Source organism: Anarhichas minor, unplaced genomic scaffold, assembly GCF_050575085.1.
Source record: "Anarhichas minor isolate MPS153535 unplaced genomic scaffold, ASM5057508v1 ptg000038l, whole genome shotgun sequence".
NCBI lineage: Eukaryota > Metazoa > Chordata > Actinopteri > Perciformes > Anarhichadidae > Anarhichas > Anarhichas minor.
In genome coordinates, this window is record NW_027466484.1 from 2,173 (window position 1) to 29,370 (window position 27,198).

Sequence of the window (27,198 nt, forward strand, 5' to 3'; positions counted from 1 at the left end):
ATGAAATCTGACTGATAGTGATTATGCTGATGTTGTTCTGTGGACCTGAACCTTTTAAATACAAAAGTGAGAAGTTTGCAAATCCTCCCTTCCATTAACACCTGGGGGAGGAGGAGGTAGGGAGGAGGAGAGGAATCGAGGGAGCAGGGAGAGGGGGAGGAAACAAAAAAGAGGAGTAAGAACAGAAGAAGAAAGTGAAAAAATGGAGAGAGAGGAAAGATACCTGGAGGAGGAGAAGATGGGAGGAGGAGAACAAATGAAGAGAGACAGGGAAGAGAGGGGGAGGAGGAGGAGAAGAAGAGGGGGAGGTTATGCGTCTCAGCACCTCTCACGGTCCGGCCTCAGAAGTGGAAATGAGAGAAAGGCACACGGGCCTCATTACATTCATACCCACTGAGGGGCTCGGCTTGGACTAATACCTGGAGTGGAGGGGTGAAGTGCAGTATCAAGGCCCAGTATAATGTCCTGAGATAGCAGATCAGGCTAATACCTGGAACACTAACCTGCTTCTTTGCTTCCTGCTGCGAGCCGCTCTGCCCTCGCCGAGTATCCACCTCTCCTCGCCTCCCCCCCTCCTCCCTATCTGCCTCTCTCATCGCAGAGCAGTTAATTTTGGGATTAATACGCGTGGCGGCGGCGGCGGCGGCTGGCTCTTTTGAGGGATTTGTAGCGGAGCTGCAGACACTTATCTTGGTCATTACGGCGCCCATATTGGATTTGAGCGTTTTAGTATCTGCCAAACATTCGGCTACGGAGGAGTCTATCGGGGCGACACGCGCCCGGGGATTAAGATAAGGAGGCCCCTCATTACGACTCCTCTCCTCCCGCGGCGCGCTGACACTCACAGCGGCCGCGACTTCTCCTCCAGCGACATCACAGAGGAGGTACGGGTCCTCACCTCGCCTCTCTTCCTCGGCGCCAGAGGACACGGGAGGAGGAGGAGAGGAAGGGTTGTCAGCGTTTGGTTTGGAGCCGGGCCCCCGGAGGGAGGCGGAGGAGGTGGAGAGAGAGCTGTAACAAGGCTCCAGGAAAGGAGAGGAGGAGTGTGTTTCCTCTGTGGATGCTTGGAAATACAGGTGATCCTGGTCTCTAGGAAACGCAAACTCCTCCGAGGGAGACAGGTAGGTCAGACCATCACCTGGTTCGGAACAAGGCAAGTAAGCTAGACTGTTTTCCAGCTCATAGTGAGGGTCCAAGGAGGAGAAATACTCCACATCCTGCAGGAGGCGCCGTGGTGTCTTGGTGAGCACCATGCTGTAGCAGAGAGGCGGGCCCAGGTAAACCTCCTCCGTACAGGCCGCGAACAGGGTCTCCTCGTCCCTGATGTCCGGGCTCGGGGGCAGGGACGGAGACGGGCTGGTCGGCCCCTCGGACTTCAAATCCAGAGCGCGGAAGTTGTCCGGGTTGGATATCTGCAGCTCGGGGCTCGGACTGTGGAGGCCCTGCGTCGGCGTGGTGTACGACGGGATGCTGTACGGCGCCGGGGAGGAGCTCCTGTCCTCGGAGCACTGGCTGACCTCGCCGCAGTCGCTGTCGTGGGAGGAGAGAGACAGGTAGGAGTAGAAGTCTCCCTTGCGCAGGTGGAGAGGCCGGTGGGAGTGTTCGAGGACCTGAGGGAGGAAGAACGAGAAAGTTAGTTAGTTCCTTATCTGAATCGGGGGGTTGGGGCTGTTGTTACAGATTGTAAAAACCCCTCTGAGACAAAAATCTGTGCGCTTTATGAACAAAATCTGGTTTGTTGGTTAATCTTATTGTAGACAAAAATGTGCTGAATGTGCCCCTGGAATAACTTAATCCAGGAGCACAAGGGGAATACGTTACGATAACATTTACTTCTGTGTTACGCTTCAAATTGATCCATTTTCGTTGCCTGAAATTTATAGTTTAATGTGATATTTACATAACTTTTACTGTTTTCTTTTGTGTTTTTTGGATATTTTGGATTATCTACATGTATAAACTATATAAGAAAATGATATATTTAAACACAATCACAAAAAGCATCAAGTGTTTGATTTGCATATTAAAATTGTCGACTGTCATTCATATTTTACACTTTTACAAGCGGAGCAAAGTTTTCTGCCTGATTTCTTTTTCAGAAAGAAATGAAAACTGATTGGCTTCCAGATGACTTCACTTGCGAAGAAATACTGAAGAAATGTCATCCTAAGAGTTCTGATCTGTGATGCGATTTATTGAAGTACTCCAACTCAGTGAGCAAAGACAACTTTTGCCCTCAAAATGTGCAGCGTACGTACGTGAGGTCAAACGGGACAAAAGTACCCAATAACTATCGTCTGCAGCCGTACTGAACTGTTATTTTAACTTCTGTTTGATTACCGTTTTACATTTGCAATCTAACAATTTGCATGTGTTTAATTGTATTCCTTGTGTACCTTGTCTCTAATCTGGGCTAGTGATGCAGGACCTTGGTCCGGCATGGAGTCCGTCTGGTTCGGCTCTTCGGGCTGATTCTCTTTGCTCTTCAGTGCAAGTGAGGTCATGTCAATAATCTCCATGACAAAGTCGTGCACATTCTCCTTCTTGTCGACGCCGCATGGACGGAGGGAGGAGGGGGAGGTAAGGTGGCCGCAGCAGGAGGGGTGAGAATTGTGCCGTTTTTTGGGAGGCAAGGACGATTTTTTGTCTCTGACTTCCCTCCTCGTCTCCTCCGTCACAAAAGACGAGAACTTGAACTTCTCCTGGCTGGTGATGGCCTTCCGTCCCCCGGCTGCCGGCCTGCCGTTGTTGTTTCGCGAGGCATCGTGGGATCTGCAGTCCTCGACGGGTGAGAGGGACGGAGGCGAGGGGAGGGAGGAGCTGTGGCAGGGCAGCTCCCCTCTCAGCTGTCCCACCAAAGAGGAGGCACGTGTGGACAGGAAGGGGAGGAGCTCGCAGGACGGCGACGGAGGAAGCTGCTTCGTCGAGTTCAACTCGATAGTTTTCACTATCAAGTCGCCGACATCCTGAGCTGACTCTGCTGTTTTGGCGAACATGTAGGACTCCCTCAGCGACTCTCCTTTCTTTGTGAACACGCTCGACTCCTCTCGGAGGAGCTCGTCGTCCTCGTCGTCCTCGTCTTTCCCCCTCAAACAGCTCTGGTCCACGTTCCCGTTCTCCACGTCGTCCACAAACTGGCTGATGTAGCTTCTCGTTGCGTTCCTCCGGTTCTCCTCCTCTTCTTCCCGTTCCTTGTTGTCTCTTTTGGTTTTGTTGTTGCTGCTATCGGTGTCGGTTTCTATTAATTTCGGGCGGTTTTGAAAGCGGTGAGAGGAGGAGGTGAAGGCGGAGGACAGGTTGGTCCCACACTGCAGCTCGTCCCGGAGGACCGCCTCTGTTTTAGAGGAGGAAGATGAGGTGCGAGGAGATCGGATCCAACTCTGCAGCTCCCTCTTCATGTACTCCAGCCCCAGGACGTAAGACCCCTCCATCTCCTCTTCGTCATCATCCTCGTCGTTACCGGAAGAGGCGCCGCTCAACCTCTCCCCGTCTTCGTCCTCTCCGTCCCGAACACCGAGCTCCTCCTCAGTGAGCGTGAGCGTGGAGGACGACAGGAGGTCGCTGTCGTCCTCGTCTTCGTCCGTGCACGCCGACGTGCAGGAGACGTTCACCAGCAGGCTCAAACTCGCCGCATCCGCCTCATCCATGCCGTGCCCTCCTTGGCTGTTTCCGTGGCAGCGTTTCCTGCAGGAGCTCGAGTTGGCGTTGGATGATGCGGCGGCGGGATCCAGGAGGAGGTGGCGTTGATTTCGGAGCGTCGCAAAGTCTTCAGACCCCAGAGAAGAGTCCTCGGTGCTACTCAGCTCTGTCAGCGACGCCGTCGCCGAACTCTCGTTGATCAGGGATGGCGGGCCTTTCCGCGAGGAGCCCGACAACCCGGAGAGGGGGGCGTGACGGCCACCGAGAGACGGCGAGGCGGGGATTCTGCCCCGCTGCAGGGCGCCGCTCCGAAGCATCATGTCAGAAACACTGCGGGTCATTTTTGCTGCCAGAGGACTCTGGATGTTCTCCAGGCGTTTCAGGAGGTCGAGGGTTCTCCGGCTGAGCTCCCCAGAGCTCGGTTGTCCTTGCGCGCTTTCATTGTTCCTTCCTGGATCGCCTCCGTCCAGGTCTCTGCTCCGCCCCAGGTCCAGCTCCCCGAGGCTGGCCAGGCTGCCTCCGGTCTCTTCGGCGCTACGACACGGGACCAGGCAGCTCTCCAGAGAGGCGCTACGATGCAGCTGGTCTTTGGAGGGGAATAACTCCACGCCCATAGCCAGGAGGGACTCCAAGGAGGAGCCCTGAGATAATCCGGGGCTGGACGCCCGGTGGCCAAGAACAGGAGGAGTCGCCAAACCGTTAAACAGGTCTACTTTGAACTCCGTGAAGTCACTGCGGGACGTAAAGGGCTTAGAGGAGTCTACGCCAAGTCCTCCCACCTCAAAGTCAGAGTCGGAGTCGGTGGGAGTCAGGATTCCTCGCCTGTTGATTAGGATCTCAACTGCCTCACCTCCTCCCCTCCTGTGCCTCCTCCTTTTCTCCTCCTCTCTGTTTCTTCTGCATTCCTCCCTTCTCTTTCCTTTGTCCTTTATACTCTCCTCTTTCTTGGTTCTTTGGTTGGACTTTGTGACATTGCCTTTGTGTGGCGCCACATGAGTCCCTTCAGCTGTTTCTAACTTCCTCTGATTCTTTTCCTCCTCTTCGTCCTCTTCCCCCGGATCCTCTTCCTCTCCCTTGACATCAGAGTTTGTAGTCCTCATCTCCATGTCCCCTGTATCACTAACAATCCCGCTCTCGCTCTCTGACCGCCGACTGCTCGCCGAATGGTCGCTTCCTCTGCCGCTCTCACTCTCCCCGTCCCGGTGTGCAACGATTCTGCTGTATTCTGTGTTTGACATCAAACCTCCCAGGAGGTCCGGGAGGGATTCGATGGAGGAGAACGAGGAGTCCTTACTCAGGCTCTTTAGCAGGAGCTGCTGTTTCCGCGTTCCCGATTTGGAATTGTGCAGCGAGGAGGAAGCGTGAGGAAACTGAGGCTGCCTGTATAACTCCACCGTATGGAGGCTGTACACCTGGTAGACGTTATTGTTGCTCGGAGGAAGAGTTTGGGAGATCACATGGGGCCGAATCTCTGAGGAGGATCCGGCCATCATATGGGATGACATCTCAGGACCAGGTGGGACACCAGTTCGAATCCCATCGGGTCGATTCCCGTTGGACAGGATGCTGTCCGAAGGCAGATTTGGCTCTGAGTGGCGGTTGTGCATGAGGTCGGGCTCTGGTGCTTCTTGCGGCTCGAGCTCTGTGATTGTCATATCGGTTTCATCCCATTCCCAGGAGTCGTCTAGCGGTGCTGCCACCGGACCGGCTGGGACCGGGCTGATCTGGTGGAGGTCGACTAGACCCGGTTCCAGAACGCTCCCAGGAACCTGCAGACAAAAGGGAAGAAAGAGATTGTTCAGATTGTTCAGAAAGGATAGAGAAGAATCCTGCTGGCTCAGCTGCTAAAGCACAACCCACGAAACCCACAGTAAACTTAAACCTTCAACTTTACAATCATCTTTTACCTTTCATTAAAAAAATAATAATATTTACATTTCATCTAGAAATTTGACATCTGGCTTTTACCCTTCTGAAGCATTTTTAAGAGGAGTGGGCCGCTGTGAAGCGGCCGGGGAGCAACCTGGGGTTCAATGTCTCACTCAAGGACACTTTGACATGCGGGCCATGATCGAACCACCAACCTTGAGCCGCAGCAGCCCTTTAATCCGGCTGCATGTCCAACCTCTTTTCTTTCTCACGCTATGGTGCAACAATCGAGAGCACTGTGAATGACCTGGGTTACTACTGCAGAAAGGACCGAGCATCACGAATCATTACTGATTTAAAATACAGTACATTTAACTTCATATTACATAACCTTTTGTACCGTATGTGAGCTTGATGGTATATTTAAAGGCATCTATCTTCAAAATATCAGCTTTTAAGGAAATAAGATAAAAGAGAATTTCTTCTCCGCTCTGCCGGCTCGACAGCACTGCCTCTTCGCCAGGTGGCCAACATCGCGTTACAGTTATTTCCTGATGTGTTTCTGAAGCCACCGTGGCCACCGGACACCAGGAGTCACCTCCCTCCTCCGTCTGGGGTCGTAAAAAAAAAAAGGATTGCCGGCAATTTGGCTGTAAACTGTTATGGAATTATAGAAATGAGATGAATTACAGATATAAATTATAAACAAGGTTTTCGTGGGTCATCAAATACTCGATTTGATTGGATTAGGCTGATTGATAGCCTCTCTCCCCTCAGCGCTGAATTTGTTTTTGAATGCGTCTGCAGTGGCAAAAACCCAGTTCAGTCATTACCCCCATCTCCCTTATCAGCACAAGGGGAATAAACACAAATCTAATATAAATTCATTACACAGACCCATATCTGCACACACACACACACACACACACACACACACACACACACACACACACACACACACACACACAGAGCCAACTAGTTTATTAGATTAATAGGCTATGAATGGCTAATACGAATTACCCCCCTCTCTTGTTAACAAGACGCGGAGCAATTTGTATAATTATGTCTGTGGAAGAGAAGAATTCCTGTGTCTAAGCATATTTTTAGACAGCCGAGCTTTCTGAAGGCTTTTGATTACGTATTTACTTTGGAGGTTTTTCAGCGTCGTGCTCTTTCTCTCAGAAGTTGTTTTTGAATAATTCATCGCTTTGTTCCAGAGCGGAATAATTTGTGTTGAGATTTATGAGCAATTGCTTTTGGGGGTGGGCTGATTTTAGTTTCTTGTTACTCTTTAAATGATCACAGAACGTGTCGGGGTGTCAGTGTTGTGTCTCTTTTTTTTTTCATAAACGGAGGCCCGAGACGAGACGGCGCTCTCTGGAGGGACAGAGGATTCTTCTACACGTCTTCTTTAAAGAGTTTGGTGCCAAAAACAAGATACAGCAGCTATCCTCCCACAGTGTTTGATAAGCACAAAATAAAACATCTCTTTCACTTTAAATGATAATAGAGAGCCGCTCTTCTTTACAAAACACAGTTGGATTTTAAATTACATTAAGCTTCCATCTGAACAGTTTCCTAGAAATCACTGTCAGTGACATGAAACAAGACATAATTAGACAGATCGCTCCACCAGTATCAGGAAGATTGAACGTGCTTCCAGGGATTTTTTTAAAACGTATTGATTCAGGACTCAATAACTGCCTAAATGACTCGTTAGGATGGAGTTCTCATCAGAGTGCTGAGCACCAACACAGCATTTAATGTCAAAGAATTGAAGTTGTGGGTGAAGTCTATTAAATGTCCACTTTACAGCAGCAAGGACTTCCAGTGTTGTAGCTTATTAATTGAATATAAAATAATGAATAGTAATCTGAATACCTCCATATATACGTATATATATGTATATATATACTGTATATATATATATATACCTAACTTTAGTCTTTAACGTAATGTCGTCCCAAAATAAAAGGCGATTCGTATCCAAACTAAACCAATAAATTGCAGTATTTCATAAACTGCTGTGAAACTGTGTTTCGTGTTTCTTGCTCCGTCCAAAGTTCAAAGGTGCCGACCAACATCTCTAAAGCTCACTAATTAAAAACCGGCCAAGTGTGCAGCTTCCTTACAGAGAAAACTAAAACCTAGCGACTGTCTCTGGCAACTCGTACCACAGCTGTTGCCACGACACGGACGGTCGTAGAAGTTGCAAAAGGGTCGATGCACAATAGTGTTGGACAGAAGAATCAACGTACTGATGACTCTTCTCTTCTTAGAGCCTTGGCATCATGTCAATCTGCCTCACAGATAGCTGCTCCGCATGAGAGTCTGGTGTTTACAGTGTTTTGTGTGTGTTGGTGTTTTGTGTGCGTGGCGATGGGACCTGTGCAGTGTTTTTTAGTTTTTTATTTGGTGGGAGGGGGGTTGAAAACAGGAAACTTTTTATTTTCCCCATTAGCTCTGGTTTGACTGCTCCCATTTGTTAGCATAGCATCTGCTGGAAGGCCCAAGGAGAGCGGAGCCATCTAGCAGCGTCTGGGTGATTATTCATGTGCCCGTGCTCCTCCAGGAGCTGCTGCTGCTGCTGCTCGGGTCTCTGCCGGCTCGCCGCTGTACCGCTTGTCAAAGTGCTGAGGGAGCCCGGCGTCACCGCTCTGATTCCAAATGAATAGAAGCGCACAGATAAATCACCCCTCCATGCAGAGTGGAGGAGCAGACAGGCTGCTTTGAATGTAATTGCAAAACGGTGAATGAAAAACCCTCCCATATGTTGCTCATAAACTCCAGCTCGAAATATATATTTCATAATCGCGTGGAAAGTGTTCTAAAATATAATTTCCATATATTACGTTTGACTAACAGGTACTCTTGGTGTAACTTCATCCCCCACAACACCCAGATTTAATTTGGACTCATTTACATCGAATCAAAGACAAAACAGGATCCTTCATCTGCTTTATGGAGAGTTTACACATGTGGGACAAGAAGGAAAGAGAACGTCTCATAATGAAATGTTCAGAATAAGCCGCGCTGCACGAGAAGTCATGAGGAGAGACCATGATGGAGGTCAACCTGTAGGATCTCATGTGTTAGTCTGGTCTGATCGTGATCCGTCCAATGAACACTTCAGATCATTTTGGGAAATAATCTTATTTCCCTTCTTGCCGAAAGTTAGATGAAAAGACTCTCATGTCTTTCTGATCTTCTCATCACACTCTTTGCAAGAACAGAAGATTGTTTTGCAGTGGATGTGGAGTTTTCTTCAGTTAAAATAAAGAAATGACAAGCTAAGAGTCCAAGGTGACGCCTTGAAATTGCATGTTCTGTCCAAATAAATGTGAAAATCAGAGCATATCGATTGCCTCCACATGGCTCTCAACATGGCGACGACTGAGCCAGTAGCTAGAAGCTAACGGTGCTAACAGCTAACGGTGCTAACAGCTAACTGTGCTAATAGCGCTGAGAGTGCAAACTACAACAAACGACGATGCTGTCGCACGCGAGGCTCACAGAGAAAGAGTGACTTCATTCTCTGCTCATGTAGACATTACTCCACAATGTTTATTTATATTTTAATATTGATATCCACCGTTTACATTCCTCCTGATGCAAATTCAAAAAATACACGACAGGAATGCTCTATTGTTTTCGTTTTGTCGTGTTTTTCTTGTGTTGCAAACGGGCTACAACTGTATTTTGTGCATCCCTGTGTTGCCTAAATGATCCTTGAATCCTTGAGTCCTTGAGTCCAATATCTTTACATAGACAGTAGTTGTTTAATGATGTATTAATACTCTGAGTATCGTATAGAGAACCTTTAACGAGTTAAAGAGTTAAAGATACGCAAATTTGAGAAGCTGGAACCAGAGAATGTTTCAGGTTTTCATTAAATTATTAAAACTATTTTTCTGAAGAAACTAAAAGACAGACAAGTAACGCAGCAGAAGAACACCCGTCGTCGTCATCACACACACACACACACACACACACACACACACACACACACACACACACACACACACACACACACACACACACACACACACACACACACACACACACAGAGAGAAACAATTACACATATCAGCATGTTGAAATGTGCACAGCAGCAGCCATTTGTAGGAAAGCAAGCAGACTCATTTACACAAACACTCTCTCAAACACACACACACACACACACACACAGAAACAGGAGAGGACAATCGTTTTATCACTGAGCAGAAGTGTTCATTTATAAACTAAACCAGCCAGATATATGCCTCTCTGGTTCTTTCTCTCTCTCCCTTTCTCTCTCTCTCTCTCTCTCTCTCTCTTTCTTTTTATTCCTCTCCCATCTCCAGCAGAAGTGAAATTACTCTCCAGTCAGGCAGCGAGGTCAGAGTGTCTGGCCTCTGTTATTTGTCTTCTCCTCCTCTACAATGTGTGTGTGTGTGTGTGTGTGTGTGTGTGTGAATGTAAGAGAGAGAGAGAGAGAGTCTCTGCACACGCTCAGCAGAATTAGACTGATTCTCACTAAATTCCAACATTCATAAACGAGCCACAACTCATCCAGCTCAAAGGCGCTTTGATGGTTTTTTGACTCAATTTAATTCAATGCAACTTTATTCATCTCTGCAAAAGTAACAGCATCAAAGCAGCAGCTAACTACTAACACTAAGCTAACAAACAATAACACAAACAAATCTTTGCTTCTGGTTGTTCTGCTAAGTGTTACACAAACCCTCAAAAACGCCCCAAAAAATCAGCTAAATGATAAAAGTAGCGTCAAAACGCCGTCGCAGTAGTTCCACCTGTTTTTAAATTATACGTCACGATTAAAGGGAAAAACAACTCGTAATCTGGATTTAAACCTCAAACTGAGGTTGTGAGATGTCGTCTGGCTGTGAAATAGAATATTTTCGACTAGTTTTTACCCTCCCCTCTCATTCTCTCCCTCCCTCCTCCCGTCTCTCCCGTCTCTCCCGTCTCTCCCTCTCCTCCCTTCTGAGCTCTTAACACATCGCTATCCGTCAATTAATCGCTGGCAATCAATAAACTGTCCTGTGTGTGTGGTGTGTGTGTGTGTGTGAGAGCTCTCAAATGCACACGACACGTGTCCCTTCATGCATTTATGTAACAGTATATATACGTATTTACGTCACCGTGTATTTGTGCTTACAGCTTTTTGTTCTTTCATAAGTGTGTCTGTTTGTGTGTGTGTCCGTGTGTGTGTGTCTCTGCAAAACAATTGACCTTCCATTCAAATGCACTCCTCCTGACTCTACAGAACCATATTCATCACTATTAGAAATCCATAACAGCCTCTCTCTCTCTCTCTCTCGCTCTCTCTCTCTCTCTCGCTCTTTCGCTCTCGTCTCTGAGCCTCGTCCAACACCAGCGTCTCCATCGTCTCTAAACCCGCTCAGCGTTCGGTCCGTCATCCTGCAGCGAGACGTGGAACCTGAAGCGGTTCATTGGCTGAAGGCTGTTTTTTTTCTAATAAGACAAACCGTTTGGCGAGGCGCCGTCATGGCGGCGGACACGCGTGGCGTTCTGATATGCAAACTGTCAAAAGTGTTAAAAAACAAAAATCTCATTTTTGCAGAGATTATTTTGCGGAGGAGGTGGCAGAGAGAAAAACAACACACTGGTTCTGTGACACTGATCGCACCGGAGGACTAACAGATTAGTTTCTATCGCCGTCTCGCTGATAATGAAGCCGTCGTACGAAGCTTCAGCCTCTGTAGACTTTTAAAACTCTAAATAAAAACAGACAGCAGCAGAGCGGCAGTCCATTGATCCATCTTATCAAGACAACGTATTTAGATATTCATGGTGACCCCCTGACCTTTTATCTAGCACCACCACGAAGCTCTTATTGACACTTTTGAACAAGAATTAACGGGAATACTTTTTTACAGGCAGAGCAAAGCCCTTCATGCCCAGCCAGTTGTGTAAGTTACAAACATACTTGCGCTCATCTGTGAGTCCATTAAAGTGAAGTGTGGTCAGGCTCATTGTTGGCTCGTTGCGATCTTGAAGCAGCAGAACCAACCAACAAAACCCTCCAAAGTCAATGGTAGAGTATTTTCCTGCTATTCAAAGGGTGCATTACACAGATAATAAGATGCACCTACAGAAGCAGGTACATAATGCCCTAAAGCATCCCCTGCTTTATGGTCTGTTTGACTCTAAATGGACCATCATTTACTAAGTGAACATCATGCTGTATTGAAGAAGACTTGAAACTAGAGATTGAGACCATAAACTCATGTTTACAATGTTTACTGAGGTAATAAATCAAGAGAGAAGTAGAGTCATTTTCTCATAGACTTCTATACAACCAGAGGAGTCGCCCCCTGGTGGACACTAGAGAGAATGCAGCTTTAACACAGGAAGCATCACTCGGCAGAAGGTCTGACTGAGAAGAATTCAGTTCTACATAAACATGGATGTCATCTGCATAGCAACGACAAGAGACACAGCAAATCAATGGATGATGTGTCCTACAGGGAGCATGTAGAGGCAGAACAAGACAGGACCAAGAACTGACCCTTGAGGAACTCCACAGGTCAGAAGAGACTTTGTCAGCAATTGAAAAAAGTTACAAATAGTTCAACTTGTGAGGTGATGAAAGGAGGAACTGGAATCTGTGAAAGCATGAATGAATACTCCTCCTGCCTGTCTACTACATTTCACTGTATAAAAAGGCCGTCAGAGAGTTGTTTCTTATCCAATCACAACCAAACTGTTCCCCAAAACATTATTAAATTCATTATGTCGCTAACTTTTATCTTGGGAACAAATAGAAAAAAGATCAGTTTATTGTCGTATCAAAGTTTGTGCTTTGTTCCCGGACTTGAGGCTCATTTCACTAAACAGCATCACGCCGTCTCCACGACTGAAAACAGCTTCAATCACAGCACCATCTGTCTTTCACGCTGCATCTTAGCATCAAATCAAGCGCTGACATGCTCGCTGAGTGTAACGGTGCGTCAGCTGACTGCCTGCAGTGCAGAATGAAGGATGTAAAGTGTAAATGTCAGCGCGCTCTAACCTGCTTCTCTCCCAGCTCTCTCCTCAGTCTGTTCTGCCACTGCAGCGCCTGCATCACGATCGCCTCCCACCTCCTCTCCAGGTTGATTGACAGCAGCTGCAGGGCCTCCCGGTGCTGCTCTGCCTCTGGGCCCACCTCCGCCATGGGGCCCGACTGTCCCAGAGGTGGGGGATTACAGAAACAGTTTTTGTCAGAATCATAATAGCTGTTATCGCACTAATCATATGATTACATTTCAAGAATGTAGAACGATATCATTTCACTCTTCAAGATTATGCTGATTAATCAGGGTTTTTTTTCACTTATTCTCCACGGGATCATAAAGGAAATATAAAATAAAAAAAATATTAAACAAACTTAAATGCAAACATTTTTTTGTAAATTGAGTACAAATAATAAATGTTTGCCTAATGTGTCTTCTTCTGGGAATTTATATTCTTCTTCTTTGAATAACAGAACGGGGGTGTTGAGGTGAAAGTCTTGGATTTTGTGGGGTCATTTGTGTATATATATATATACATAAATGTATTATATATATTTTACCCACCTGGCTCTGTTGCAGAAGCTTCTGGCAGAGTTTCAGAACGGAGGCGACTCCTCGACGTCGGGCTCGAACCTCCGAACACAGAGACTGGAGGGTGACACCAGAGAGAGAAGGTCAACAAAAAACTCAAATTATTTTGATTCAGATACAAACACAACAATGGTCCAGCTGAAATAAAGCTCACAATACATCTTCTACATGACGTGTCTTACATTGAAGTAAACAGAAATGCAATAAGTTTTTCTGAACAGTGAGGGAATAATAACAACGTTTCACTTTAAGTTGAACTTCCAATTAAAGAGATTGGATAAACTGGAAACAACTACCAAACCTGTCTCATCAACTGACTGCTTCTTAAGTCATCACACTTATTAACACAGCAATTCATTTGGTTTGTCAAATATTATTATAACTGACAGATACGATGGTTCTGTAATAAACTACTAAAGTGAAAAACCAACAAAAGATAAACACGTTCCTCGTCATCTCCTCAGTTCTGTGCGGTTAAATTCAGGTCAATCACAACAACGAATAAGCATAAAGTCAAATTCAGTGATCAGCAGTAACAGTGCATAAAATAAATGCCACCCCCCCCCCCCCCCTTCCTGTTTGCTGCTGTCTAATAAATGCAAAAAAAGGAGGAAAAGAAACACAAGGATTGGCAGTGCCTATTATAAATCACTATATGCTGATGAGTTTCCACACCCAAAGGTCAGTGTGTGCGTGTGTTTGCATGTTTACTCATGCAGGCGTGTGCACGTGTGTGTGTGTGTGTGTGTGTGTGCGCAAACATATGCGTGCATTAGCGAGTGTGTGACGGCCTTACTCCTCTGCAGCGAGGACCCAACACGTCCAGGCCCACAAAACTATTTATGCTAATCCCGCCCGCTCGCTGAAAAGCACTTCCTTTACATTTTCTTTACATTTTTCCAATAAATATTAAACACTATTACAATGAAATGAGATTCTCTAACTCCCTCTCCCTCTCTTTACCCCCCCCCCCCCCCCCCCCCCCCCACACACACACACACACTAACTCTTCTGTCTTTCATCTCCTCGCTCTCGCTCGCTTCAGTTTAGCATATTTGCGGCTCGCCTGTTGTCTAAACAGGAGATGAGGATGCAGAATACAGCAGACGGGATCAAGAGGACCACGAGGTCCCGGCGCAGCGTTTGTGAGGGTTGCGGATAAATTTATTCCAAACAGGAGGTGCGTGTTACGTTTAAAAGGAGAGGAGTGCTTCGACGACGACAACAAAACGACTCAGTGACACTCGCTCTGCAGCCGAATAGCTGCAGCAGGAAGATGAATTAAACCGGATCGACAATAATTCAGCGTGTTCAGACGGTCATAACTCATAAATCTGCTCCACAAAGTCGGCTTCAACAACAGGAAGTCGGCCTGACAAATAGCTGTAGTATAAATATGAGCTGAAGTCAGGTGTTGGAAACGTTTGTAGGATGTGATTTCAGATGGAAGGACAGGCTTTAATATATGATCAATACAGTTTGAACACAACTCCTAATAGCTGCGACTCAGAGTGTATTTTACACTAGTTGCTTCCAACATAACTAAATTAATTTTTAATTGGGCTTTGAGCTCTTCCAAAACACTTGGAACTTGGAACAGCAGGATTGTGATTGGATGCTTATTTTTCTCCCTCAGTTTGGAGAAATATTTAACTAATTGGAGATCTCTGTGGGCGGGATTAAATCTCCCTGTGTCCAGAGCGAGAACCATAAGCTGCCTTCCAAATCGCTTTATTTTTCTTTTCACTTTTACTTCATACAGCAGCTTCCCCTCACTAAGTACCAACTAATTTGGGATTTACGACTTGCTGATAACGCGGCACCTTTGACCTTCTTGCTCATTTATCCGCTGCGCAAAGGATTGTGGGTAGAATAGCCACAAAAGCATGCTGGCTTTCATACTGCAAATTGCGACCTGATGTAAGCGAGCAACATATCCTCCAACAACGGCTCGTATGATATCCTACGATATCCTCCTCATTTTTTGTGCGTTTGTCCTACAAAAGTCCAGCAACACGTGTAGATTTCTGCTCAGTACAATACAGTCTTTTCAAAATAAAGTTCCGTCTTCACAGGAAACTCAGACAGGTTTAGGAAATAAAAGATCATCGTTTGGGCTGAAATAACCACAGACACATCCGCCCGTCTTGTGATTCAGCGATCTTTATACTTTCTCATTCATGATACTTCTTTTAGAGATATCTACAGATTACGGCGTATTCTTTTTCGTAGGTAGAGCTGCGAACGCTGGATGAGAACAGTCTGAGTAAAACATCCTGGTATTTTTGTCTTGGGACATACAAGATCTTTGTGGCATGCTAAATAGTGTAGTAGTAGTGGTAGTAGTAGCAGCAGTTGTAGTAGTAGTAGTAGTAGTAGTAGTAGTAGCAGTAGTAGTAGTAGCAGTTGTAGTAGTAGTAGTAGTAGTAGTAGTAGTAGTAGTAGTAGCAGTTGTAGTAGTAGTAGTAGTAGTAGTAGTAGTAGTAGTAGCAGTTGTAGTAGTAGTAGTAGTAGCAGTAGTAGCAGTTGTAGTAGTAGTAGTAGCAGTAGTAGCAGTAGTTGTAGTAGTAGTAGTAGCAGCAGTTGTAGTAGTAGTAGTAGCAGTAGCAGTAGTAGCAGCAGCAGCAGCAGCAGCAGCAGCAGCAGTAGTAATAGTAGTAGTATAAACATGAGAAAACAGAGTGAAGGGGCCTCTGTTTGAGATTTTACTGTCGGTATTTTCATTTTCATTTACCTCCATGTGTTTTTCCTGTTTTGTCTCTTTAAGAAGCAGTTTCAGTAGAAATGACCAGACACTGACAAATATCATTTTGTTATCATCATTATCGTTGTCATGATGTCAGTTTGGTCAGCTTCAGAAAGCAAAATTCTTTTCCCTGAGAGTTTATTTCCAGACGGAGGAGAAAGAGAGAATCCTAAGTCTCTATTGTTTCTGCACTGCTGGTTTTTATGCACTGATCCCTCCCTCCCTCCCTCCCTCCCTCTCTCTCTCTCTCCCTCTCTCTCTGTCTCTCTCTCTCTCTCTCTCCCTCTCTATCTGTCTCTCTCTCTCTCTCCCTCTCTCTCTGTCTCTCTCTCCCTCTCCCCCTCTCTCTCTGGCGGGTCGAGCCTGGCTGGATCCATATTGACTCAGAGGGCTCTACAGACACAGTAGGACAAATATTTGCTGAAAAGCTTTTCTTTCAAAATACATGGAAAGCCGTGGAGTGGCTGCAGAGAAAGAGATGGAGGATGTGGAGGGAAGGGGTGAGATGGAGAGAAAAAGCCAGAAAACAAGTGTGATATAGGTCGACGGAGAGGAAGAGGAGGGGCAGTGTGAAGAGAGAAACAGAAGATTAAAGTGAGTTACAAAGAAACAGGGAGATAAAAGGGGGAGACCAACAGAAAGACACTAAGAGACAACACGCAAGAGAGACGAGAAATTAAAAACATGTGAAATCACAGTGTGAAAACTTTTTAATGTGCTGATCAAGAAAACTTCTCCATTTTAAATTTTTAATGGCGTATGCTAAAAAAAGAGGGACAAATGTGTCCAGTATGGTAGCCTCAGCATCGTGTCTCTTGGTGCGCTGTTCCCTTCTTTGACTTGTGACCTCCAGCAACATGATGCTGGATATGAAGCGGTCGGTTTAGGGCGTGTAAAAGTTTGACGCCAGGAGGGGGATGACCTTTCAGACCTTTAGGTCAGTTTATTTGGTCCAGACAAAGGAAACAGGTGGTGTGCTTTATGCTACCGGGTTAGCCTTCGTGCTAACGTTACTGTCAGTACCCGATCGGTCCCTGCTCCTGGATCCATTCTGAAGACCCCTACTCTGCCTCTTATTGGCTACTGGCTAAACGCTAACGTTAGCCTAGCTATGACGCTAACCGGCGCTTGGAAAACGAGACAGGCCCGGGTGGAGCGACTCAGCTCACGTTTTTGATTCCAGTCGTCTGAAGGAAGGTCAACCGGTCCGAAATTCGTCACGACTTTTTGAGGCGAGAAATCAACTGTGTCGATTTTGAATATCGGCCGTCTGATGTTCCAAAGCTCACGATGGATGGATGGTCGAACAAATTGAGGGTTTTTTGATTGCCGCTTAACAAGAACCAAAGAAACTCAGAGAATCCAAAGGAGAACCCGTTTTCTCTCAGAAGCTAATGTTGCTTCTGTCTTCTGTGTCCGTCGTCTCTCACGTTCAAGGTCGACCAACAGGAGGCACAAAAAGTGACCTCTTTATCTACCGGTTTGTTCTCTCTCTCCCTCTCTCTCTCTCTCTCTCTCTCTCTCTCTCTCTCTCTCTCTCTCTCTCTCTCTCTCTCTTCATGCATTTCTCCGTCTGTCACTCAACATCCTCTTTCAGGAAAGGGTGACCGACACGGGATAAACAAAGAGAAGAGGATCTGCTCTTCTCTTTCTTTTAATTCCCCCCTTCACTTTCTCTCTCTCTCTCTCTCCTCCTCCTCTCTCACTCTCAAGCTTGATCTCTCTTTCTCTCTCCCACTATCTCTCTCACTCTTAAATCTCCCTCTCCTAAAAACAAAATCCTCTTAACTCTCCTCCGCCTCCTCATCTCCACAATCTAATTACCGAGACCTGCCGTGAAGAGAGGGATGGAGGGAGGGATGGAGAGAGGGAAGGCAGGCAGGGGGGGAGGAGGAGAGGATAGAGGAGAGTGGAGGTTGTTAGTGTGGTGGCTATGTCAGTGTTTTTAAACAGTAAAGCTCTTTGAAAGGAGAGAGAGACGCCGTTTCAGCGCCAGAACTTAGTTAATCATCACATTTCAAATGTTAAGTCAAATGTTAAAATACAAATAACTCATGTATCCGATCAATGAATACCAGACCAATCAGACCAGATATTCAATGCCAGCGTTTATTCTATATTTAGTGCAGAAAAGTACTGAAGCTTGTTACGCAGCTTTAAACATGAGAATCATAGAGGGATGGAAAAGATAAATATTTACGTTCGATCACGAGATAACCTCCGTTGTGATTTGGTGCGATATAAATAAAACTGACTTGACTTCTGAGTTATTGTTTTGAGTTGGTGAAAGTAACTACAGGAGTGTTAACACAACAGTGGAAAAAATGTCTGCTATCATTAACATTAACACAATAAATCCACCTAAAATAAAATGAGTTTCTGGTTTTACATCCAAATGAAAATACACAAAAGTGGGAAAAAGTAACCACACACACCCTCTGCACAACTCTTCTCTATTAATATACACTTGACACTTTAATAACATACTTGCTTTACAATACTCTTATTTATTTATTTACCATATTTTATTGTAAATGTTCATATTTTTTTACTATCACCCACCAATCACTGGGCCAGATTCCTCGTATGTGTAACGTACCTTCTCATTCTGATTCAAGGAGTTATGTTTTCGGTTTGGTTTGGTTGTTCATCGTTTGGTCAGCAGGATTACGGAAATACCTACTTGTCCGATCTTTTATGAAATTAGGTGGAAGGGTGTAGCATTAACCGAAAAAAGGAAGTTTTTTTCCAATTTCGCAGTGGATCTGAATGCCGTGGTTGATCCGTGAAATATATTTTGCTTTCGTTAACACTGCGAAGTCTCCGCTCTCTGAGTGCTCTTCTAGATCATATCAGAGTCTGATCTGCAACCGTTGTGGTTTGGGTTTGGTTGAGTTTATGCACCGGGATGAGAGATGAGAGAGAGGGGGAGTGAACACCATATAATATAATGCTACACCAATGTTTAGACATGACAGTTTCTACAGTAAAGAAGACTGTCATTCACCGGCTCACCTGCAGGACAAACAACATGCCACAACGAATGCAGCCTTTTTAAAGTTGTTTTTACACAATTCTGTTCAAAGTTAAAGAGAGGCAAGGACGAAAAAGTGAGGAACTAAAATAAAGAAATAAAGGAAGACAGGAGCAAGGACGAAGGCGAAGACTGAGGAAACAGTAAGACAGAAAAAGAAAAACAACTCAAAAGTGCGAGAAGGAAAGAGGACAAGGACACAGTGTAACGTGAGGAGAGAGAAATAAAGAGAGAGGGAGAGGGAGGGAGGGAGGGAGGATTTAGGCTGCTTGCTCGGTGACCCAGTGGATATTTCAATCAATTACCATTAATTAGAAATCTCTGATTAATTCTATTTGTTGATTAAGTCAATTAAAACCACAAGCACTCGTTATCGCACAACGAGCCTAATGAATTCCTGTCGACAATTTGTTCCCGCACACATATTCCCTCTGCAGCCGCTAATACCGCCTACAGCTCACCAAACTTTGTCGCTTGCATACTCTTCCCCATCTCTCCCTCCTTTCTCTCTCTCCTTGTCTGACATTTCGTGTCTTCCTTTCCTGCACTCCTCTTCTCCGCTCTCAATCCTTCACTCGCTATCTCACGGTAACTTCTTAATTTCTTCTTAATTTCTTTGTTCCAGTTGCTTCTATCTGTCCAGTCGAATAGTATAAAAAAAAAAAAAAATGTAGAAGTTGCAGGAGAACCGCAGTTCCGCCTCTGGAGGTTTGTTCAAGAGCACCTTGTCATTCAGCAGGAGGAGTGTTCAGAAATCACTTCCTTCAGGGTTTGGAAGCATAAATCTTTCAGTCGCAACCTTGTCCTCTAACCTCAAGGCTAGGGATTCCCAAACTGGGGTCCAGGGGCCTCAAGGGGTCCTCGTACTGTAAACAGGGTGGTGCACCAAATCTGCAACCTCCCTCCACAACATTTTAAGTCTGGTTTTTGGAGTGAAACTCAGGGTGCCAGTAAAATACCAGCGAAGGGCACAAACATTCACACATCAGCCCAAATCAGCAGTCAGAGTAAAATGTTGGCATTGAACAACTCTGAAAACCTCAACGAAGAATGTTGACGTTGCACTTTTGCTTTTTCAAAACTTTGTTCTCAATTCAGTTAAGGTTCAGGAAACAAGTCTGTCCAACGTCGTGTAAATCAGACTGACGGTGTCGGGATTTTGACCTCTAAACATGTTTGTTGCCTAAACCTCACTAAAACTAAAAAGACAGAAGTTTATTTTGAAAATACTGAATTCATGTAACAAGCGGGAATGGACACGTGTTGCTGGACTTTTGTAGGAAACCATACAATAAAAATGAGGAGTAACCTTTTTGTAAGAATATGAACCGTTGTGAGAGGATTAATGGTACTGAACCACATACAAGTATTCTGTGTGTATCTTGGATGTATTTATAACCTGAAGAAGACTCTGGTGTTTTCATGCTCTTCAGTGGCTGTCTTTAAAAACCAGAAGAATTTTTTTGATGATGTGTTTTGTATAATATTTTAGGACTTTTAGCTCCTCTGTCTCCACTGACCCACAATGCATCTGTTTCCCGCTCTACGGTTGTTGACATCACATATAAACGGGGTCTGAAAGTCAGCGGGATTCATTAAGGGCTTTTAGAGCGATTCACTGAAAATGGAAGCAGTAAAGTAAGACGTACCTCTCCCACTCACTTCACCGCCGTGTTTGTGACATTTACAAGGGAAACCTGGCAACCCGGTGCATTAACATATGAAGTCAGTACTCGGGCAGAGTGAGAGCTCGACTCCAGAGTGAGAAATTTATGTTTCCACTTCTGGATTTCTCCAGAGTGACTCATGACGAGGTCAGAGGTCACACGGTCGTCTTGTACTGCTCCTTTAAGATGTAGTACAGTAAAAAGTACAATATTTATTAGAAGTAGTGGAGGAGAAGTACCTCCAGTTTCTACTTAAGTGCAGTAAAGAGTAAATATACACCATTGCCCAAAGCATGATGGGAGTTGTGGTGCCCAAAACTCAATCATAGTTCAAAAGGAAATAAAAACATCAAATAAAAGATTGTGAGCTGAGAAACGTTGTAACTCAGTCGTTCGATTAGAGGAAAACGTGTGAAGGTCAAAATGAATAACTGATGACATCATCGGGTCTTATTCATAATTAAGTTATTAGCTGAAGTTCCTTTTTGCCCGTTTTAACGTCTCGGGGATGAAAGCTTCCCTCTTAAAGTATTCAGCAGCAGTAAACAAACGGAGGTAATATGTTGTTAAAACATTTACTGTTCTCAGTAACACGCTATCAATAAAACCAATTCTGTCCGTCTGCATTTCTCTGAGCATTCGTCTTATCCAATGTCTCCATCTTTCACCTGGTTTAGTCTCTCCATCTTTGTGCTGCTGTTCCAGCTCTTTATCTTCTCCTCTGTCTCTATTTGTCTCTCTCTCTCCTCTGACTCGTGTCTCCAGAGCTTCACCATCTCACTTATCACGACTGAAATAAACGCTCAAACGGTCAAACAGCTGGATATAAAAACACGTGTTGGCCTTTCATCTCCTCGTCTTCTGTGTAGAAGCTCTGAGACTCTTTTAGTTTGTCTTCACGTTAGCAGAGATAACAACTCGTGTGAAAACCACGTATCTTTAATATTCTTGATTGAGATATTTTCAGGTAAAATTGAGGATTGCACTTTCCTTTAGGGGTTAATACATGTTATCCTACTTCTTCAGCAAAATCAGATACTAGATTACCTGAAAAAAATATATTTAGGTAATCTTGTCCCAAAACCTAATGGATTTTTATTTTGAGGCCTTAATAGGTGAAAGTATCCAAATATGTATATATATATATATATGTATATATATATATATGTATATATACATATATACATGAGCGAATGTTATGGAAACACCAACTGTTGTGAGAAAATATTCTGGCAATTTTAGAAATCGAGTCTATTTAGAACTAAACTTCTCCATCACGTTTTGAGAGAAACGTATTTTCTGTCCGGTTAACGGTCGCAGTTTCAAACACGTAGTTAAAGTTGTGAATGGAAACAAAAATAAAACAAAACTACTTGGTGAGGTTTCGTAAAAACATCACGGTTTGGCTTAAATGATGTACGTAAGTAAAACAAGCCATCATTGATTTTTGCTTTCACACAGGACATGAACAGAGTTCTCCTGGGTGAAAGTCCTGTGTTTAACCCATTCATCCCCTCTGACTGCCCTACACTGACTTTGATTAAACACTAATATTACATCAAAAACTATGTAATCCAGAAGAAAAACATGACGATGCAGTCATGTTGTATGGGAATGTAATTTGTTTTATTATTATTGTTATTTTGCATGTATGTCAACATTTAAGAGGTGACGTGCTCCTAAATGCTGATGTTTGTTAAAAACTGCTTTAGAATGATATTCTGTTGATAAAAGTCTAACTTCTGTCTGAACAGATCCACACTAACATCCACTCCATGGATATTATATAAAATACTACAGGACATTATGCAAATGATTATAGGAAACTAAGCAAAGCTCAGTGATTCAGATAATGTTTTCTTCACAGAAGTGTAATATAATATAAATATAAATAAGATGAGGTCATGACAGAGTTCACATCGAGTGAAACTGAAACATCCTCAAGTTCCATGAAATGACAGTAAATGACCGTGAATGTCTCGACTTCTGTCATTTCTTTGTCTGTGTTCATCCCTCTTTGCTCACCAGCTTCTTCTCCTCTATCTCCATCATTCTCTCCATTGTTTGTTTCTTTCTGCATTTTCAGCAGATTAAATAACTTTCTCTTTCTCCCGTCTGTCTTCTTCTTCTCTCTCTCTTTATTTTCTCAGGACTTTCTTCTCCGTTTCTACTCAGTGTTTTTTGATTCTCTCTCTCAGTCTCCGCTCCTTTAAGCAGATGAAAGGAGCCGAGTGTTTTCTTCTCTTCCCGAGCAGATGAAGATGAAAGTCGCCATCGTGTTTGTTGGCGCCGTTACCTCGGCAACGTCTCACCTGTTTGCTTTGCCTTCAACCCCTAACGAGCAACTCTTAACGAGAAAACACCTCTTCAAAACACCGACGGACGCACACACACAGCCTGTGTTCTTGGCAGGGAGTCTGGTGGATCTTTAAGCCTCATCATGCAGCAGGTATTGATATCAGAGCCTCGCTGTCACCTTCTATTAGCTGCCTGAGAGAAGCTCATACACTGGGGGGGGGGGGGGGGGGGGGGGTAGTTTGTGGACTATGGTGCGTATAGAAGTCTCTCACACAAACATAAAGGGAAAACCGCTGTTGAGCAATAAGCTACACAAATGGATCTAAAAAGAAATCAGGCCTCGTTTTTTTAATTGTTTTGAATTCTGATCTGATGCGTAACGCGGGTAATATTGGCCAAGACGAATATTTTAAATCATCATAACAATGAGTGAAAGGAGGTGAAACCTGGACCGAAATCTCACTGTGCAACGTATCCTCAACGGTTCATCTGAGGAAAAGTTACTCATTTTTCCTGCGTTGGTTTAGAGAACAAAACTACTTAGTTAGGTTTAGAGAACAAAACTACTTAGTTAGGTTTAGACAACTAAACTACTTAGTTAGGTTTAGACAACTAAACGATTTAGTTAGGTTTAGACAACTAAACGATTTAGTTAGGTTTAGAGAACAAAACTACTTAGTTAGGTTTAGACAACTAAACTACTTAGTTAGGTTGAGACAATAAAACTACTTAGTTAGGTTTAGACAACAACACTACTTAGTTAGGTTTAGAGAACAAAACTACTTAGTTAGGTTTAGACAACTAAACTACTTAGTTAGGTTGAGACAATAAAACTACTTAGTTAGGTTTAGACAACTAAACTACTTAGTTAGGTTTAGACAACTAAACTACTTAGTTAGGTTTAGACAACTAAACTACTTAGTTAGGTTGAGACAATAAAACTACTTAGTTAGGTTTAGACAACAAAACTACTTAGTTAGGTTTAGACAACTAAACTACTTAGTTAGGTTTAGACAACTAAACTACTTAGTTAGGTTGAGACAACTAAACTACTTAGTTAGGTTTAGACAACTAAACTACTTAGTTAGGTTTAGACAACAACACTACTTAGTTAGGTTTAGACAACAAAACTACTTAGTTAGGTTTAGACAACAAAACTACTTAGTTAGGTTTAGAGAACAAAACGACTAAGTTAGGTTTAGACAACAACACTACTTAGTTAGGTTTGGAGAACTAAACTACTTAGTTAGGTTTGGAGAACTAAACTACTTAGTTAGGTTACGGTAAAGATGGTGGTTTGGGTTAAATAACTACATCGGTCCCGTTACTGAAGTACGGAAGTTACGAGTCAAATAAATCAACATTGACTTCTTGTTTCACACGAGGAAAGAACAGCGTGTCCTGGCTGAAAGATCGCTGTTTATTGGACACAGCTCCTTCCTCCGCCCTGTCTGTGTTTTTATGTTCTTTGTACTTCCTCCTTCATGACAAAACTACTTAGTTAGGTTTAGAGAACAAAACTACTTAGTTAGGTTTAGACAACTAAACTACTTAGTTAGGTTTAGACAACTAAACGATTTAGTTAGGTTTAGAGAACAAAACTACTTAGTTAGGTTTAGACAACTAAACTACTTAGTTAGGTTGAGACAATAAAACTACTTAGTTAGGTTTAGACAACAACACTACTTAGTTAGGTTTAGACAATAAAACTACTTAGTTAGGTTTAGACAACAAAACTACTTTGTTAGGTTTAGACAACTAAACTACTTAGTTAGGTTTAGACAACTAAACTACTTAGTTAGGTTTAGACAACTAAACTACTTAGTTAGGTTTAGACAACAAAACTACTTAGTTAGGTTTAGACAACTAAACTACTTAGTTAGGTTTAGACAACTAAACTACTTAGTTAGGTTGAGACAACTAAACTACTTAGTTAGGTTTAGACAACTAAACTACTTAGTTAGGTTTAGACAACAACACTACTTAGTTAGGTTTAGACAACAAAACTACTTAGTTAGGTTTAGACAACAAAACTACTTAGTTAGGTTTAGAGAACAAAACGACTAAGTTAGGTTTAGACAACAACACTACTTAGTTAGGTTTGGAGAACTAAACTACTTAGTTAGGTTTGGAGAACTAAACTACTTAGTTAGGTTACGGTAAAGATGGTGGTTTGGGTTAAATAACTACATCGGTCCCGTTACTGAAGTACGGAAGTTACGAGTCAAATAAATCAACATTGACTTCTTGTTTCACACGAGGAAAGAACAGCGTGTCCTGGCTGAAAGATCGCTGTTTATTGGACACAGCTCCTTCCTCCGCCCTGTCTGTGTTTTTATTTTCTTTGTACTTCCTCCTTCATGACAAAACTACTTAGTTAGGTTTAGAGAACAAAACTACTTAGTTAGGTTTAGACAACTAAACTACTTAGTTAGGTTGAGACAATAAAACTACTTAGTTAGGTTTAGACAACAACACTACTTAGTTAGGTTTAGACAATAAAACTACTTAGTTAGGTTTAGACAACAAAACTACTTAGTTAGGTTTAGACAACAAAACTACTTAGTTAGGTTTAGACAACTAAACTACTTAGTTAGGTTTAGACAACTAAACTACTTAGTTAGGTTGAGACAATAAAACTACTTAGTTAGGTTTAGACAACAAAACTACTTAGTTAGGTTTAGACAACTAAACTACTTAGTTAGGTTTAGACAACTAAACTACTTAGTTAGGTTGAGACAACTAAACTACTTAGTTAGGTTGAGACAACTAAACTACTTAGTTAGGTTTAGACAACAACACTACTTAGTTAGGTTTAGAGAACAAAACGACTAAGTTAGGTTTAGACAACAACACTACTTAGTTAGGTTTGGAGAACTAAACTACTTAGTTAGGTTTGGAGAACTAAACTACTTAGTTAGGTTACGGTAAAGATGGTGGTTTGGGTTAAATAACTACATCGGTCCCGTTACTGAAGTACGGAAGTTACGAGTCAAATAAATCAACATTGACTTCTTGTTTCACACGAGGAAAGAACAGCGTGTCCTGGCTGAAAGATCGCTGTTTATTGGACACAGCTCCTTCCTCCGCCCTGTCTGTGTTTTTATGTTCTTTGTACTTCCTCCTTCATGATAAAGTGCATAAACAAAATCATTTCTTTCTTTTTTTTCTACATATAGTTATGAATGCTGGATGAGACCAGCCTGTGCTGTGAGCCTCATCATGTTGCGGCATTTTTAGAGCTTTGGAAACCAAAACCAGTCGGGCAACTCACTGAAAACAGCATGAAACAAGACAGTGTGAGTGCCCAAAGACATTTAGGCATGTAAATGTTAATGTTAAACATTAATGTTAAACATTAACTAAACGTTCTTTTTCATACTGGCTGTACAGATTTCCCTTCGTGGAGCAGCTTTACTGTGAGGCATCGAGCCTCCTCGATTCTGTGCAGAAATACATTACAAAGCAGCCAATTAAAGTGTGTATCTTTGTCCTGGCAGTCGTGTGCAGGTTTACTGCCAGTGTTTCGTCCCGGCAACAAACCGACATGCGACTGCCATGAAATGTCGGGGCTTGATTAACCCGCTCGGGGGCCCTGGGGCAAAACTGAACTGTGTGCCGTACTGACACCCCCCCTCCCCCCCCCCCCCCCAAGGTCTGGAGTTGCCCAGCTGGTAATCCATCCTTGTATGTAGTCGTCAATCCATTTTCTATGTTTGTCTCTTTAATCTACTACACTGATGCTGAAATAAGAAGAAATACATGTGAAATATAAAAGATATAAATGTATCATTATAAACTACGGGTGCAACGGATCACAAACCTCACGGATCGTACCGCCGTTTTTCAGTCACGGACCGGATCATTTTTCGGATCAGCAAAGAAGGGGCGGTGGACAAATATAATTTTGCGTTCCATTTATTAATTAAAATAACTTAAAGAACACTGAAAGCAAATGACTTTGGGCTATAGTCTTACATGAAAACGACAATATTTAAGATATTTATTTTCAAAAAGATGGGAATATCTACATAATCTGGGGAAAGGGTATAGCGCCAGATGTGTGTCTGTGTGACTCTCACAGAGGGGGCGTGTCTACAGCACCGGACTTTGAATCGCCACTCCGCCGTGATGAGCTGTCACAGTCTTTTCCTCTTCATAGAGGAACGATCTTCATACTGAAGTGTATGCGTGAGGGGATTCTGATTCTGATTCTGCCGCAGTGATACGCTGTTGTTATTCCTGTCGCTGACAGACCGGGATGGTGGCTCTTCATATGTGTGGACATGCCCGATGTTTTGCCGTTGTCGTGTATCTTTCTCTTTAAATAAT

General features: G+C 43.6%; 1 protein-coding gene across 1 annotated transcript in view; it reads right to left on the minus strand.

The window, feature by feature from the left end:
- Nucleotides 1–503: 503 nt before the first annotated feature.
- The window catches only part of akap6 (A kinase (PRKA) anchor protein 6), a gene marked incomplete at its 3' end in the record, with an annotated part of 146,633 nt that continues 119,938 nt past the window's right edge, over nt 504–27,198 (minus strand). Inside the window, exons 17-20 of the mRNA XM_076107405.1 lie at nt 13,095–13,178; nt 12,548–12,700; nt 2,397–5,408; nt 504–1,610 (exon numbers count right to left, since the gene is read on the minus strand). Coding sequence (XP_075963520.1) covers nt 504–1,610; nt 2,397–5,408; nt 12,548–12,700; nt 13,095–13,178 — 4,356 coding nt within the window. The remainder of the gene's footprint in view (nt 1,611–2,396; nt 5,409–12,547; nt 12,701–13,094; nt 13,179–27,198) is intronic.